We start from the raw sequence: 18,553 nt of genomic DNA, 5'->3' as shown, positions 1-18,553 counted from the left end.
ACTTGGTTGACCATGTTCTAATGGGCTACACTAAATATCTTCGCAGGAAATGGTCAATCTACAAGCTCACATACATGCACTCATGTAACCAGTCATACCAGTGGGGTGATAAACCCTCAGGGTTCCTTGAGGTGGGGTTCAAAATGCAAAATGGAACAAATGGACCCTACAGTTCTGCAACTCTGAGAGTGTACTAGCCTTGGATCAAGATAAGAATAGCATAGATGTATTTTATTGAATATTGATTAAAATAGACTACAATACTAAAATAGAACCAAATGGACCCTTACAGTTATGTAACTCTGAGAGTCATTTGGTTCTATTTAGTACACTCTCAGGGTTATGGAGGTCCTTGAAATGTAAAGGTTTTAGAACCACTGCCTCATCTGCAGCCCTGTCATCAACATACTACACACACACACACGCACGCACGGGCGCACGCACGCACGCACGCACACACACACACACACACACACACACACACACACACACACACGCACACACAGTCACACACTTTTCTTTCTGCTGGTTGTAAGTGACGTTGTAAGTGACAAAGGTTTAAGTTAAGGGTAGACCTTGAAATGTAAAAGTTTGAGAACCACTGGTTTAAAGCATAATGATCATGTTGAACCACTAGAAATAATACAGTTTGAATATGCAGGCACGTTTTTACCAGCTCTAATGCTGTAGATTGTACTAAGTAAATGTACTTAGTTACTTTCCACCACTGATACTAACATACTATTTACAATGCCAAATTAGTATTGAGACTTTTATAGTAGCTACTCAGTAGTAGGTGAAATGCATTACATTCTGGAATTGTACCTACCTGCCCACAATGCAATAATGTGGTAGCTATGACAACAACAACATACACAAACCTCTGGCGTAAACGTGAATTACTCTTATATTAATCAATATACATCTTCTCTGTATTAAACACATCTAGAAGGTAGTTATTTGTTGAAACAGACGTACAAATTGAAGTGATGCAACGGAACATGTATGTGTTGTACTTTCTTAACATTCCGTATGGTCTGATCAGTAACTACCGGTACTTTTGATCAATTTGAATCCTGAAAAGTGAGGTTCCACCCAACAGAGACTGTAATCCAAGGAATTATATGTTTATTTGTTTGACTAAAAACACCTGACTGTTATTTCACCTTCAAAAGTACTGCTAATCTCAAATGTTCACATTCTTTTGCCACTCAAAATGGAAAATTGGATCATTTTCCTACAAACTGTTTACCATATTTATAATGAGCATTAGTGAGGACCAATTATACAAACATAGGTTGAAAATGGGTGAACTCATCCTTTAAATGTCCAAAACTTTATTATACGTTTTATTCATCCTAGATGGAGAAGTTATGATCCAGGTGTTGAAGTAGGCCTACAACCCTAAATCATCTGTATCTATGGATTTATAGTCACTCCTATGCAGATTCCACGTGCTGATTCAGCTATCTGTACTATCAAAGGAAAGATCTACTTGTAGGTATCATACATACATACCAAGACCCCACTAACAGTCATTATCTTGTTAATTCCCTTATATCTATAGGTGGTCGTGGTCTACATTTATTTACATGCACGGACTGGGTGGAGTGTTGCAACCCAGAGACCAATCAGCGGACCATGTGTGCCCGAATGAAACGGCCACGCTCCTCGCCTGGTGTGGCTGTGGTGGATGGAAAGATATATGTACCAGGAGGAGAGTCGACCGGTAAGAGGCTGTTGCTCCCTGAAGGCCTGGGAAAATGTGTCTGTTTGACTTAGTCCACACCAGACATTTCTCTCATGGCTATATTTTGGTCTCTCTTCATTTAGCTTCATTTATACCATCGAGCGGTACTGTGAAGAGACGGACACATGGGACATTGTGGAAGAGATGCCCACCAGTCACTGCTCTCTCAGATGTGTCTCTCAGGATGAGGGTAGATGCACACGCGGCCAACGAATCTGCTACAGCTGCTACTGTACCTGTGAACTGAGGGGAAGAAAGCTGTCAGAAAGCTCTTCTAGCTGCCAAACCTCTCTGTGCACCATCATCCGACAACAAACTACAGCAGGGGTCTTCAACAGGGGGTCCGGGACCCCTAGGGGGGCCTCAGAGTTACTCCAGGGGGTCCGCCAAATCTTTGTGATCTTTTATTTTTATTTCATACAATGTCTATGTGTAATTTGTAGTTAAGTTAAATGGTTTAATTTATTGTAGCTATTATGACTGCCACGCGCATGTGGGTTGTCACCAGTTAGTGAGAGACCACAATGGAAAGAAGTAAATATTGTAACCATGTCCCCCACCATTGAAATAGTCCCAACTTTTGGACAGTCAGTGATTGATTGGTGAGTGTAGGCTACTTGAAATATGGGGGGAACTGTAATTAGTCCTGTTTGTATGGAATATACCCCCAAATTCAATAAATACATTACACCAGGGCTGACGCCAGATATGTCTCGCCCCCGGTAGCCCCTGACTCCATGTTCTCCATACATCAAGAGTCACGTGTGTTGTGACTTGTGAGAAACAAACACAATACACATGCATTTTGGAGTTGTTCCTTTCATCAAGCCTTAATCTTAAACTAAAACACTTTGACTGGGGGTAAACGAGTGACCTTCTTATTCCCAGGCAACCTTCTTTCACCAGTCGAATTTAACTACAGCTAAACTCCAAGTAGTCTAACCCTGACAATGGATACAGCACTATAGCAATATTAACTATAATGATGCATAGTCATTATTTGACTTATTATTACTGTGTGTGTGTGTGTGTGTGTGTGTGTGTGTGTGTGTGTGTGTGTGTGTGTGTGTGTGTGTGTGTGTGTGTGTGTGTGTGTGTGTGTGTGTGTGTGTGTGTGTGTGTGTGTGTGTGTGTGTGTGTGTGTGTGCGTGCGTGTGCGTGTTCAAGCAATGTGTGACTATAGCAATTGTTAATTGATAAGAGACAATTTTCCTTAGTGAAACCCCTCACTTAATTACAGAAAGACACTTTGCTGTTCAAGATCCAAGAAGTTTTATTTGTTATTGACTTATATACAGTAGAAGGATCAAAATATTGTTGGGACTTGTCCCGCAGATTGTGCTACATAACGAATTAAATAAAATAGAATGACAATAATAAAACTGTTGTTGCATATGACACTGGGCTCGATTGTCTCAATAGCAGAGGGGACACTTTGGAGTGATTTCTTTGATCCACCAAATAGCTATTTTTTTCTCCCCCCTTTTCTCTGTCGCTTGCACACTGACGCTGCATATCGAACTGCCTACTATAGGCTTGAATCAGCAGTGCACATGCTCAGTACAAAGTCCATCAATTCTTCAGACAACTGGAAGTCACAGGGCCCCTGGGAGATGTTGTCCATCACTGTGTGTGGAGGACTGGGGTACATCATGTGACCTTCCATGGGCAAGGAGGACGTGGGGGCCTGGCTGTGCTGTTGTACCTGCAGCCCGCTGCCCTCCTGCACAGTGGAATTGGTGGAGGTGGTGGGCACCATGGGCTGGGCGCTGCTGCTGCTGGTGGTGGTGGTGGTGATGCCTGGTAGACTGGCCACGTTGTTGAAAGATGGTTTCGATTCATAATCAGTGCTGCCCAGGCTCTCCGACTCAGAAGCTTGGAAGGTGAGGTCCATCTTCTCTTTGAAGTGCGTGGCAGCCGTGGCGCTCACATCCGTGGGTGCATCATCATCATCATCATTATCGCGTGGACAGGCACTCACATCCGTGGGCGCTTTATCATCATCATGGTGGGGTGGTGGTGAGTCCAGTGGTTTCAGGCACGATTGAATCAGGGCTTCGCCCGCCTCACTAGTGAACATGGGCTGGAGCTTGTCGGAGGCAAATTTGTAGACGTGTCCCGTTTCACTGGCCACCAGCAAGAGAACCTGGGTTCCGGTCAGCTTGGCGAGCTCTTTGACCTTGTTTATTACACTATTTTTACGCTTGCTGAAGGTTGTGCGTCGCTTTAGTGTGTTCTCAATGAATTCAATTGGTATCTTTACACGGCCACGTGTCTTCTTCTTGGGTTTTTGCAGTGGGACGGCTGCCTCCTCCTCCTTCTTCTTCTGCCCTGCCTCACGCCTCACCCCTCCTCTCCTCTTCCTCTTGCTGCTGTCTCCAGTTGAATCCATGGAGTCATATTCATCTGCTGTACAGGTGGAATCATTAGAGTCGCTGCATGAAGGTTTTCTATCTCTAAGTTGGTACATCTTAACTGTGTTCATATGAAATGCACAATGACACACTGCTTAATGTAACACACTGATCACTGACTGATACATGTGTGGCTGTGATCTGCCTTTTTATGGGGCCAAACTCATTAACGTCACAATTTGTGACAAGTTCTGATTAGTTGATGATGACCATATATGGTGTGGTGACACGCGCAACCTAGCAACCGTTGCTATCAAACGCGCGCATGCGCGACTCAACAGCTGTTTCAGGGCAGAGCGGAACATAAACAAACCCCACGTGGCGGATCCCAGCTGGGTGACGTCACCGCGATCCCTTTTTCTACCCCTTGTTTTTCAGTAGCGGGGGGCGGGGGGCGGGGAGCGGGGGGCGCCCTAGTCCCTACGTCACATCCTAGACGGATAGCTCCGCCCACACTGGGCGAGCGCTGTCAGTGCAGCGGAAGTCGATGCGCAGACGGCTTTGTTGTTGAAGCCCGACTGACGCACGCTCATGAGAAACAGCAGAAATGAAATCTGGCGAAAACAGTTGCGTGCATTAAACTTTAAAGGAAACATGCAGTCTAAATATATAATAAATATCCATTTGCCTAATTCACCACTACTTTTGCGACTGTGTCTCAACGTGTTTTTACTGGTTAAATAAAGGTTAAGTAAAAAATAAAATTTGCGTTTGAAACTTAGTATTTCTCTAAATATTACACTTTCACGACAGCCTAAGTATAAACTGTTATATTAGATGAGTGAAACAGCTGTCTCACCACTACTTTTGCGACTGTGTCTCAACGTGGTTTTACTGGTTATATTAGATGAGTGAAACAGCTGTCTCACCACTACTTTTGCGACTGTGGCTCAACGTGGTTTTACTGGTTAAATTAAAAATAAGATTTGCGTTTGAAACTTAGAATTTCTCTAAATATTACACTTTCACGACAGCCTAAGTATAAACTGTTATATTAGATGAGTGAAACAGCTGTCGATACAGTCAATATAAGTAAAGCATTATATATGATGATAGGGGACATGATTTTGGGACATTTTGTTAATGTGCACAACACCTTTGTTTGCACTTTTTTGTAAAGAATGCGGTTCTATGAATTGGTCCATCATCATCAAGATGATCAAAAAAGCCACGCAAACAATGTGGTTCTATTAAGTGGGCCATATCATCACGATGATCAAAAAGCCATGCAAAGAATGTGGTTCTATGAATTGGTCCATCATCATCAAGATGATCAAAAAGCCATGCAAAGAATGCGGTTCTATTAAGTGGGCCATATCATTATCATCATTATTCCATTTACCTCACTAATGGTCAACAAAGGTCTATTTTGGGTTGATGGTCCACATAGCAAAGTGTTGATATTTAATTAGAAAGGCAGAGAATTTGTCATTGTGCTTCAATTCAAATGAGCTTTATTGGCATGAGAAAACAACATTGTTGAAAGAAATAGCAGCATGAGAAAACAACATTTTTGAAAGAAATAGCAGCAATCTTTTGCAGTCACTTTTGGGACAATTTGCAGCATTTTTTAAAAACAAATAGCAGCAATCTTTTGCAGTCACTTTTGGGACAATTTGCAGCATTTTTTCCCTAAACTTAATAACAATAAGTTGTGCAGAGTGCAGACACAGAAGCCGTGTAGAATCACTCATCAGGGGGGGAGGGCTAGGTGTCTGGTCCCTGGCGAAACCTTATAGTGCAGTCACTAAAATAGGGCTAAAGTGGTTAATTTATGTTTTATAATGTAATAACTGTAGTGGAGTAGTAAAAATATATTGTAGATCTGCTATTTTCAAATAGCCTAGGTATACAATAGGGCTAAAGTGGTTAATTTATGTTTCATAATGTAATAACTGTAGTGGAGTAGAAGTAAAAATATAGACAATTGGAAATTGTCTTGTAGATCTGCTATTTTCAAATAGCCTAGGTATAAAATAGGGCTAAAGTGGTTAATTTATGTTTTATAATGTAATAACTGTAGTGGAGTAGTAAAAATATATTGTAGATCTGCTATTTTCAAATAGCCTAGGTATACAATAGGGCTAAAGTGGTTAATTTATGTTTTATAATGTAATAACTGTAGTGGAGTAGAAGTAAAAATATAGACAATTGGAAATTGTCTTGTAGATCTGCTATTTTCAAATAGCCTAGGTATAAAATAGGGCTAAAGTGGTTAATTTATGTTTTATAATGTAATAACTGTAGTGGAGTAGAAGTAAAAATATAGACAATTGTAAATTGTAATTGGAAAGTAAAAGTTCCTAAACATTGTACAGTACTTGAGTAAATGTAATTAGTTACTTTACACGTAGTATTAGTAATTATACTCTTATTCTACTCTACTTATTCTAAAGCACATAAAATGCTCATTTTTGCCACACAGAAAGGCCTCTAGAAACGGCGTGGCTTTTTCATCATATTATGATGATGGCCCACTTAATAGAACCGCATTCTTTGCATGGCTTTTTGATAATCTTGATGATGATGGCCCAATTCATAGAACCACATTCTTTGCGTGGCTTTGCTGTTTCTTTGCATGGCTTTTTGATCATCGTGATGATATGGCCCACTTAATAGAACCACATTGTTTGCGTGGCTTTTTTGATCATCTTGATGATGATGGACCAATTCATAGAACCGCATTCTTTACAAAAAAGTGCAAACAAAGGTGTTGTGCACATTAACAAAATGTCCCAAAATCATGTCCCCTATCATCATATATAATGCTTTACTTATATTGACTGTATCGACAGCTGTTTCACTCATCTAATATAACAGTTTATACTTAGGCTGTCGTGAAAGTGTAATATTTAGAGAAATTCTAAGTTTCAAACGCAAATCTTATTTTTAATTTAACCAGTAAAACCACGTTGAGCCACAGTCGCAAAAGTAGTGGTGAGACAGCTGTTTCACTCATCTAATATAACCAGTAAAACCACGTTGAGACACAGTCGCAAAAGTAGTGGTGAGACAGCTGTTTCACTCATCTAATATAACAGTTTATACTTAGGCTGTCGTGAAAGTGTAATATTTAGAGAAATACTAAGTTTCAAACGCAAATTTTATTTTTTACTTAACCTTTATTTAACCAGTAAAAACACGTTGAGACACAGTCGCAAAAGTAGTGGTGAATTAGGCAAATGGATATTTATTATATATTTAGACTGCATGTTTCCTTTAAAGTTTAATGCACGCAACTGTTTTCGCCAGATTTCATTTCTGCTGTTTCTCATGAGCGTGCGTCAGTCGGGCTTCAACAACAAAGCCGTCTGCGCATCGACTTCCGCTGCACTGACAGCGCTCGCCCAGTGTGGGCGGAGCTATCCGTCTAGGATGTGACGTAGGGACTAGGGCGCCCCCCGCTCCCCGCCCCCCGCCCCCCGCTACTGAAAAACAAGGGGTAGAAAAAGGGATCGCGACGTCACCAGTGTGTGCGAAATTGCATACTAACCAGTGGTGGAAAAAAGTACTCAAATGTTTTACTTAAGAAAAAGTTAAATACTGCAATGTAGAAATATAGTAAAAGTAAAAGTCCGGAATTCTAAATTTACTTGAGTAAAAGTACAAAAGTATTGGTATCAAAATATACTTAAAGTAGGCTACCAAAAGTAGAAAGTATACTGATTATGCAGAATGTCCCATTTCACAAGTTTTCAAATGTAAACATACGAAAGATTTATGAAAATAGCTTGTAAGCTTGCAGATCGGCTATTTTCAAATAGCCGATGTAGGGCTGAAGTGGGAGTAATGTATGTTTTGTAATAATAATCAAAATCTACAAAGTAACTAAACTAAAGTTTTCAAATAATTGTAGTTAAGTATATTTGGCTCTGCGATGTAATGGAATAGAAGTAAAAGTATTGGCAATACGCCAGTAAAGTAAAAGTACCTCAAAATTGTACAGTACTTGAGTAAATGTACTTAGTTACTTTACACCACTGTCTGATACAAACATACTATTTACAATGCCAAATTAGAATTGAGACTTTTATAGCAGCTACTCAATAGCAGCCTCGGTGAAATGCATAACATTCTGGAACTGTATGGTGGTATTGTTGACCATCAGTGCAGTGGTGGAAAGTAACTAAATACATCTACTCAAGTACTGTACTTTTTACTATACTGTAGTATTTCCAATTTTCAGTACTTTTACTTCTACTCCACTACAACTCAGAGGCAAATATTGTACTTTCACTCCACTACAATTATTTGTAGAGGAGTTGATTTCATTATTATTATTACAAGAAAACATACATTATAAACACTTTTGAAAATAGCCGATCTACAAGTTCGTAGATCTTCTATTTTCTAAAGATTTTTATACATTTGAAAACTTGAAATGGGACATTTTGCATAATGAGTAGTCTACTTTCTACTTTTGGTACCTTAAGTACATTTTGCAACAGAAAACACGAGTAGACTGAAAGCTTATTGAATTTGTGTCAATTTGTGTACCAACAACCAACCCTAAAACCCAACATCCTATAGCCTGGAGGGATGACTGCCCTGTGATAATTCATTTACAGAATTGACAGTTGACTGATTTGAAAAATATTCAGGAATTGAGGTCCATTTTTTTGCTGTCAAGAGTGCATAATAAAGAAAAACATCACATGGATGCAACTGGGACGTATCATCAGTGTTGTAGCCTGGGTGTTTCGGGTCTCGCAACATACAACATACACCCTCGCCCAGGTGACCCAGCCAGGGTTGATCAAACCCCGACTTACATCCCAGTAGCTATAACCACGGTCAGTCCTATAGGGAAAGACAGGGCCACTCAGTCCGCTTCTCCGTAGTACTCTGCCGGGACTCGGGAGGCTATGGCAAAAGCTATCTGAACAGTATGAGATTATCTGCAGACACACAGACTAAGGAGAAAACATAATCCCATGGTAAAGATAATTCCTTGCAGAGGGCCTTCACTGTTCCGGCCCTGACTATGGTTCTCTGCACCACCACGAATAGTGCCTTTTGTTGCATGAATCAATAAACAATCCATTACAGCACGTGCATGCATATTCAAACTAGTATTATTTCAAGTGGTTATACATGATCATTATGATTAGACCCTTTGGGGAAAATAAGAGACCATTAATGGGTTACTGAATTCAACATGTTTATTAGACAGATTGTTAGCAATATAAAAAAAAGACTGCTAACAGACATTAAAGGCAAGGGTTCAGACTGTATAAGTCACAAAACAATAGCATACAATGTGTCAACTTTTTCCAGTGGTTGGACTTTCAAAAATACTGATGCAAAATTTAAATGATTTGGTTCATGTTTTGATAAAGCAAAAATTGGTATTTGTCTAATAAGGTTATGGACAGACTCATACTCAAGTACCCAAATAACAGATGAACATCACAGAATAATTATGCAGAAATGCACATTGTCTGGTAAACTACCGGATTACACCTGATCTGGCATTTGTAACACAATGTTGTAACCTGTAAACAATGACTGAGGATTCTCAGTGGTAACAGTTGCTATGGATTCATGTTCCTTTGTCATCATCACTGCAATAAAATGGACCCAAGCACACGAGACTCAGAAGTTAAACCTTCTCTGAAGGGCCTTCTGGAATCTTGCCACAAAGTTGTTCCCCAGCTCAGTTACCTACTGGTCTTTGTCACTAAAGCAGGGAGTATGTGACTTGTTCCCTTTCCAGAGCAACATTAGCAACTTCCTCCTGGGGGATCCCGAGGCGTTCCCAGGCCAGTGTGGAGATATAATCCCCCCATCTGGTCCTTGGTCTGCCACGGGGTCTCTTCCCAGTGGGACGTGCAGCGAGGACCTCCCTAGGGATACGCTAGGGAGGCATCCGTACTAGATGCCCGAACCACCAAGTCAAGGAGCTGTAAGTGGTGTAAAACAATATAACCCAAAATCAAAACAATCAACATAAAACACAAAAATATAAAGAGATGTAAATAGGAAAAGAAAAATTAAAGAAAAACATAAAGAACCCCGCTACACACAATAGTGTGGACAAAATACTGTAAAAAGTAAGTGTAAAAAGTTTGAAACAAGAAAATAATGGGTACATACAATTAATGCAAATAAAGAACCATTTTGCCCACCCCAGATATTACAAAACTGTCTAGTTTTTCTTTTAAAGTTGTACACAACTTATTTTCTGTATCCACCTGGTTGGTGGTAGTTCATCCTTCCAACACTGCACAGTGGCTTGGTTAGCGGTCACAAGTTCTTCTAACAAAAGAAAGACAGTCTCCTCAAACATTGATCAATGATATGTTGGTAACACAGACTGTGGTTCAATTGGAATTGTGACTGTGGTGGTGATACTTTCAATTACATTAGTCAAGGAAGACTTCAGGTTTGGACAAGACCAAAACATGCAAGTTATAATGCAATGACCATCAATGCAAATGGTGGTCCACTCTCTCTGAACAATATTCTGACCCAAGTCTTCCTCCCATTTTCCCTTAGTTTTGAGTTCTTCAAACCCTATCACCTGGCGGAGCATCTGACAGAGTATTATGCAATATAAATCCTTTTTCACAGTGTTTCTGTCATGGTCTTCCCCTCGGTTCATTGGTATGGTATCACCTGTGGCAGATTCAATGTGCATCCCTCCTCATCCTGAGAGACGCACATCTGCGACTCCCGCGAGAACCGGGAATCTCCCCCACAATTTCCCACGTGTTCGTCTCTCCGCAGTACCGCTCGATGGTATCGATATTTCTAAATGAAGAGAGACCAAAAGCCATGAGATAAATGTCTGGTGTTTACAAACAGCCACCTTTTCCCAGATTTTCAAGGAGCAACAGCCTCTTACCTGAACGTCTGCCAGTCCACATCCTCCCCTCCTACTACATATATCTTTCCATTCAACACAGCCACGCCTGGCCAGCAGCGTGGCCGTTTCATGGGGGCACAAATGGTCCACTGGTTGGTTTCGGGGTTGTAGGATTCCACCTTTTTTGTATACGCTGTTTTACGACCACCTATATATAAAAATGAATTAACAGGATAGTGACTGTTAGTTAAAAAGAAGGTAGGGTAAGTCATATCTTTTTGCTAAAATATGTGTTAAATAGCTCTATATTCATGTATTTGTTAAGCAAGCTTGTCTCTTGGCTCTTTGGTAAACTGAAAACCCATATTCAGGTCGGGATACCAATTTGATCCAATCAGGCAGTACAACTTACACAGGATAAACAATTGAAATTGGGAGTAATGACAAAGACATGAGCAAACAAAATTGGAACTGTAACACAATTAACATAATTGGGTACTCTCTCCTGATAAGCTGAAAATGTGCAACCCACCTGAAAATGTATGTTCTGTTTATTAAAGAAGAGACAGAGAGACCCTGTTACTGAACAAACACTCCATAGCAATGATTACTATCAGAATATAGTGCTTTCGCCTTTTAACAAAATACATTTAAATGTATATAACTTACCCTACCTTTAACAGGATAGTCTGCTATGTGTACAAACTACAGTGCAGTTGAAGTTAGTCTATTGTGGAACTAAGAGGCATTAAAAACAAGTACGATACCTATAACGTAGATCTTTCCTTTGAGAGTACAGACAGCTGAACCAGAACGTTCTATACGCCTAGGAGCGACTTCTGTCCATACAGATGCATTAGGGTTGTACGTGTACACCTCTTTCTCACAAGAGCCAACTAGGCGGACAAGAGGACATGGTAAACATTATTCCTTTTCAATGGGAGAATGAATCAAATGTACCAGAAGGCTTATGGACGTTTTCATTATGCTTTACAATTTTACATACATTACCAAAAAAAAATAACTTCATGAAATCAAGGAGGCGTGCAGGCGCATAATCCTGTTACATACCAATACAATAGATCAGTCCATCTACTGCGACCATTCCAGGGAGGATGGAATGCATGTCTGATATGCCAACAGACCCCAAGAGCTGCCAGGTGTTGGTGTTGGAGTCATAACGCTCTACTGAGTCCACACGCATCCCATGCACATCACAGCCCCCTACTGCAAACACACAGCCATCCAGCATCACCAGGCCTATGGACCATAATGGGGGTGTGCAAGGAGGGGGGGGAAAAATGATTATTAGAGCTGATGACAAGGTCATATACAGTCTCTTCTTGCGTAACCAAGTCAACAACCTTTAGCAGTCATTCCTTAAAGTTAAATTGAATTGAACACATTGAACACAATAGTTCGACAGTCTTACCAAAATCACAGCGTGCCTCATTCATGGGAGCCATCTCCAACCATGAGTTATGGGAACGGTCATACTGCCACAGCTGCCTACTGATTGAACCGTTCGAAAATTCTCCTCCGGCCAGATACAGAGTAGAGCCTAAGGTGGGAGAAGAGTGGAGTTAAAACGAGTTATTCTTAATTTTGCCTCTATTTCTGTATTATTGAGATGGTTCACTTATCAAGCCAAGAAATTCACCAAAATAGGTAGAGCGTGTTGTTTTCAGACCTCAATATACATGGCCTTTAATGATAATATAAAATAATTGAAAGGTCTTCATTGATGTGACGTCACCAGGACAGTCCAAAAATGTCTTTTTGCCTCTACTGTATTATTGAGATGGCTCAATTATCAAGCCAAGAAATTCACAGAGATTCACCAAGATATATCCAGCGTGTTGTGACATAAGGTACCATGGGGGCCATGTACCTCCTAGAGCCCTGAACAGGCCCAAAAGCCCGGCCCCAGCCCGACAAGGGTCTGTCTGAGCCCAACCTGTTAATTTAATATGACGTGCGCTTTCTCTGATAACGACTCTATGATGCGTGATCCCTCGCGCTGTCATGCAAACACAGACAGAACACACGTCCGTACCATATGCTACAAAGAGAAGTAAACTTGTTGTAGTTTTATTAAACATAAATACACATGTTAATAGGCTACCGCGTTCCTGACCCAATGTTCATTACCATTACAAAGACACATAAGCAGCATGACATTGCATGGTGTAGAGAATAAGGTTACACGATCCAGCAGCAAATAAAAAGAATAACACCAACAACAATGTGTCCGAAGAATGCGTAATCATGGCGTAAAGAATAAAGCCAAGTTACGTGATCCAGCAGCCTAGTAGCCTAAGTAATTCAAGTTTTATTATCTACTTTAAATCTGATGGTATTCCTCACCTGACGCAACCAGACCGTGCCTGCATACAGCAAAAGGGAGACGGCCCAAAGTGCTCCACTGATTTGTCAGGGCATCAAAGCTGTCAAAGGTGTCAAGCATCTCCTCCGCGTCGTAATCCTCTCCCCCCACCGTCACTATGACTTCAGGCACTGGATAGTCACAGTAAAGTATTGAGTGAGCAGGTGAAAGGTTATGTTAACAACATAGCACCAATTAGCAATCGCTAATGAGGCGAAAACGTACATACATTTGAAATTATAAAGGGGGCATGGAAACCCTTGGCCAATTTTGGAGTACGTTTCCTGATCAGGTTAAAAACTACAGAAGGGTAAAAACATGGCTGTCACTTCAGGGTGGCCTCTGAAGAAGGCAGCATCGCTGTGTTTTTATTGTTGTTCTTTGGTCCTAAATACAATTGGCATCTGCAGCTACGAGTGTACGAGACTTTGATGTTTTTAGTGTCTTTACTGGTACAAACTTTGCACTATGCAGCCTGCCATGTTTTAACCTTTCTGAAAACGGAAAACATAAGCCCATGAATTATAAAATCAAATTATGAAATAATGATTCTATAATCTATAACAAAATAGCAAAATACACTCCCCCAAATCCACAATCGCCACACCAAAGAAATTAATCAGAATAATCTTTATTTTCCACCATCAGTTGCAACATGCATGCATGTGTGAGGCAGGGTACCTGTGGACCAGCGTGGCTGTGCTCTGTGGCTGTAGGGCAGGACATCCTGGTTCTTGGACTCAGAGATGAGCCTCTGGCAGCCCTGGGATTCTTTCACCACATCCAGAGACTCAATCACATCATGGAGGTACGAGGGGCTGATGAGAGGAAGACGGATTTTCTCTAGCACCTTAAAGATCAAATAGAACACAAAGTATTTACTAGTCTAACTGGATATTGGGTGAACAACATCAAATTCACAGATATTTGTATTCATTGTTTTAAAGTTAACTGCTGTCTTCAACAACAAGACAGCAGCAAAAAAAAAACAAAAAAAAAAGATTTGTCAAATCTAAATGTGACGTGATAAATAAATAAACTGCCCACAAAAAGTTTGTTTTTTCCTTAGTACTGTGGGATAGTGCAATCATCCAATCCACCAAGCAACTCAAAACGAGGGTGAATACCAACAGAATAATATCACAGGGGATTTTGGCAAAAGATTTTGGGGCGCTACACACACGTTTAGCTGTGTTGCTAATTCCACGAATGATCGATTCTTACAAGCTGCACCTCATTGTAAAGGTGACTAATCAATGATAACAAATGATATAAAATGCAATACTAAAGGGGAGAATAATCGACAGAAGTTAAAGGGATATTTCACTTTCAGAAAAACTTTTGGTGATTTTATCATCTACTCAAGCCTTTGTGAACCCCCCAGACAGTTTTTAAGTTGCTCGATTCATTATTTAGATATTTGATTTTCATTTTATCAGACACGCCCCCTTCCTATACAAACCCATTATAACTTCAAACTCCATTTTAACCATGTTAGATTCATCAAAAACACCCGTCATTGGTTCTGGTGACTCCCCCTGCCCTCCTAATGCACGAGGGGGGCGTGTTTTTCCGAGATTTTTTTTCATTTATTTTATTTTATTTTTTTGTATTTTATTTTTTTCATTTTCCCAAAAAAAATTAAAAATATATGAAAAAAGTAATCGAAAAAACACGGCCCCCTCGCGTATTAGGGGGGCGGTAGGAGACAGGTGAACCAAGGACGGGTGTTTTTGATGAATCTAGGAAGGGGGCGTGTGATAAAATGAATATCTAATATCTAAATATTGAATCAAACTTAAAAACTGTCTGCGGGGCTCACAAAAGCCTGAGTAGACGATACAATCACCAAAAGTTATTTTGAAAGTGAAATATCCCTTTAAGTTTCTGGACTTTTTGTGGGCAGTTTATATATACACACACACACACACACTTTAGATTTATTAATTAACCGTTACCTTTTCGAAGCTTTGTCTGCGGGTACTAGGGCATTTGTTTAACCACATCATGGCCGCCTCAAACACCATCTCCTCCCTGGACACATTGAGATCATCACTGTCAAAGATCTCCGTCAGTCTGTCCACACAGAGAGAGAGGAACTCTTCCTAGGGACATGAAATACAGTAGACTAGTTGATACATTATAAAAGTGCTCACTGGTGATAGTTTGTTTGGTGAAAAGGACAAATGGGACATTATTAATAATAATATTACCTGCAGGTAGACGGAATTGAAGTGTTTAATAACATAATCCACGCTGCGTTTCTCCAACAGTTGACAGGAGTAGGCCTCTGCCAAGCCGAGAATCGCTACACAGTTCCTTTCATCCATGTGACGTTCCATGTAATGACAGCAGGCCTCTTGAACTGCCGTGACATTCAGCAAGTGTGATGCTGCTAGCAGGGCCTAGACAAAATTAACAAAATAATATGTCTTAAGCAAAGATGCAGGTCAAAATAGGTGACAATGAATAAGGTTTATGATGATAATACTGTACATCACCTGCACATTTTCTGTGGAGATGACCACCTTTGAAGTGTATGCATAGTTCAACATCAAGCCAATCATCTCAGGTTCCACTCCACTGATGGACACCCTTTCATGTTTGGACTCCATCAAGTCTGTTGTAAACATTGCCTGTGCAGGTTGAAAAGGTTGAATGGTTGGCTTTAGTTTTATGGTTTAGGATTTTCTAATTATTTACAATGTGTCAACAATTATAATTCTTTGGATATAACATGATATTCAGTTCACATGAAAGCCAAGGCAGAATTGAATGTCATTCCTTTAACAGCACCAGGTCAATAAATGTGTGCATTTATACAAATACATCCATGTATGCATGGATGTATTTGTTGCATTGTTCTTGTTCTGTCTATTGTACTCTTTGTTTTTTTGTGATAAGGTGTGTTGCATTGCATGTATTTCTCCATGCTGTTCTGGCTGGTCGCGCCTGGCTGGGGTGTGAGCAACACCTTGGTCTTGTTTCTATCAACCCTTTGATCAAACTATAAGTAAAAGGCCATGTCACACCTATTGCTTCTTTGCCATGGGACCCCGCTGGGCCTGGCTTGGAAGAGAGAGGTATGGCCATGGAGTTTCCTGTCTACACCACAGCTGGGTGGTGACAGCCAGACCATCTGTGTTGTATTGTCATAATTGTTAACAACCCCCTCGAAAACTAGATGATACATCTCAAGTGGTTATCCTTTCAGTAGAGGTACTATACATTTACCTCAAAGTAAGAGCTAGAGGAGGCTAGTACATTGCGATGGCCGGGGAACTCCTGTCCCCCACAGCAGAGAATCACATCACAGAAAACATTGTTGAGTCGATGACGGTTTAGGCCCTCTAAAACCTTGCTGGGATGGCTGGTCTCCACAAACACCTCACTCTCCAGGACCAGTGAGGGCAGCGGTACATTGATAACATCCACAGCGCAGGAAGATGAACTGGCATCGACTGGAATCATGTCAGCCATGTTTCACTTTGCTAGACCAGCCTATGGGACAGTAGTAGAAGAAGATGGAATAAATGGTTAGATTCTAACGATTCTCTAATAGGCTCTATTCACAGCAGCCATATTATGAAGACATTCACAGGTCAGGCATGCAAACAGCCCTGAGGTGAAAAAGGTGACAACATGTTGTTTTCTTTCGGATCAGGTGTCACACAATTGCCCTATTTGGGTTCAAAAAGGTGACTGTAGCTGAAAAGTGACACTTTTGCATGTCTGACAGGTGTTACCAATGATACTAATGAAGGCTCTGTTCCATTCTGGTCAAACCGAGTCAGGGTGCTGATATTGTGCATGTTGGCTCACTGGAAACACTCTGTTACACCAGTGGGACTACAGTTGGGGTCCAGGGACCCTCGTAGGCTTCCAAATGGCCCCTTACAAGTATGTAACTCTGAGAGTGTACAAATGGAACCAAATGGACCCGTAAGGGTCCATTTGGTTCCATTAGTACACTCTCAGAGTTATGGGGCTCGTGGAAACCACTGTGCTACACTAAATGGAACAGAGCCTTCATTAGTATCATTGGTAACACCTGTGAAGGAAGTGATAATATGGCTGCTGTGAATAGAGCATAATGTCAAATACCTATGGATCTCACCCCAACAACAAGCTGAAAACTGTTAAGATGTCCATTGTTCGATATTTCATAATCAATAGTGTATTAGATTTTGATTTGTATCATTTTGGTTAATTGCATAAAGCATGATGTATTTTGCTCAGAAGGGACAGTTCTGTAACCAGCGATATAAGATGTCCTTGCTCCCTGGCCTGCTCTTTCTTTCCCATGAAAGATGTGGCTGCATTTTATCCATGATGCCTCAGCACAGACAACCCTGCCACCAAGAGGAGCCATCTCCCCTGTTCACATTGATATTATATTGTGGGGTGGGGTTAATAAAAGATAAACGGTCTGTTATATTGGGGAACATTTTGTATTTTTATGCTCTTCTGTGCAAATAAGCTCAAGTAAAGTTTTAAGACTCCGTGTTACTCTAAACCTAGACCATTTCAAGGTATAACTACTTAAAAACCAATTAGTATGCCACCAAGATATAAGTACATGTTCATAATAATTGTTAGTTTACCCAAATGCACCAGGGTTCCAGAGGGTCCCCACCAAAATTATTTACAGTTTAAATATTTAAGCCCCATTTTATTTTTCCAAGCCAAATATACTATGAATGTGGGGGTCCTTGACATGAAAATGTTTGATACCAACTGCACCCCTTCTATAGGTATATTATTAATTATATGTGCAGTTATGTCGCTCCCTGATGGCTTTTAGGGAGAACTGAGCTTCATTTATAGAGGTAAATTTGCGAAAGTAAACTTGTCACAGGCTGGAGGTAAAAACAGGGTAAAAATAAGTTCAATGCGTTCAAAGCCTCCTATTACTCTGTTACACGTAACAAAACATAGTATTGTTTCATTACCTTGTAGAAGCGACGGGTACTTTCCACACAACTCAGAGCCAGGCAGGCATAGGGTTAGTTACAGCAGGACAGGTCACAACAGCTGATTGTTCGGGGCGAGGCTCCTGCCCCCTTGCTTCGACAGTAGAGCAATACGCTGTTCCCCATTTGAGAGAGTGAGACCAAACTAGCAGGACTGACACACATGACCGACTGGCGACTGAAACCCCTCACTGACTGCAGTTTGGAGATCGGGGCGGGGCT

The 18,553-nt window shown here is 40.7% G+C and overlaps 1 protein-coding gene across 2 annotated transcripts; it reads right to left on the bottom strand.

The window, feature by feature from the left end:
* Positions 1-9,835: 9,835 nt before the first annotated feature.
* LOC311060597 (kelch-like protein 24) lies at positions 9,836-18,471 on the bottom strand. 2 transcript variants are annotated; one of them, XM_084078830.1, is made up of 13 exons: positions 18,311-18,471; positions 16,593-16,859; positions 15,860-15,994; positions 15,572-15,763; positions 15,317-15,463; positions 14,040-14,208; positions 13,340-13,489; positions 12,405-12,533; positions 12,044-12,232; positions 11,740-11,868; positions 11,012-11,180; positions 10,783-10,917; positions 9,836-10,422 (listed from the first exon to the last, which is right to left on the bottom strand). In XM_084078830.1, the coding sequence occupies exons 2-12, from the start codon at positions 16,836-16,838 to the stop codon at positions 10,794-10,796; spliced, it is 1,779 nt and encodes a 592-aa protein (XP_083934956.1). In that variant the 5' UTR covers positions 16,839-16,859; positions 18,311-18,471; the 3' UTR covers positions 9,836-10,422; positions 10,783-10,793. The 2 variants fall into 2 exon arrangements, with proteins under 2 accessions (XP_083934956.1, XP_083934955.1); XM_084078829.1 differs by having other exon boundaries at positions 9,836-10,917.
* Between the last annotated feature and the right edge of the window lie 82 nt (positions 18,472-18,553).

The sequence above is a fragment of the Gymnoscopelus microlampas genome (assembly GCF_963454915.1).
Source record: "Gymnoscopelus microlampas genome assembly, chromosome: 14".
NCBI classification, from domain to species: Eukaryota; Metazoa; Chordata; class Actinopteri; order Myctophiformes; family Myctophidae; genus Gymnoscopelus; species Gymnoscopelus microlampas.
The sequence above is the reverse complement of the archived record's forward strand: the minus strand, read 5'-3'. Positions and strand labels throughout refer to the sequence as shown.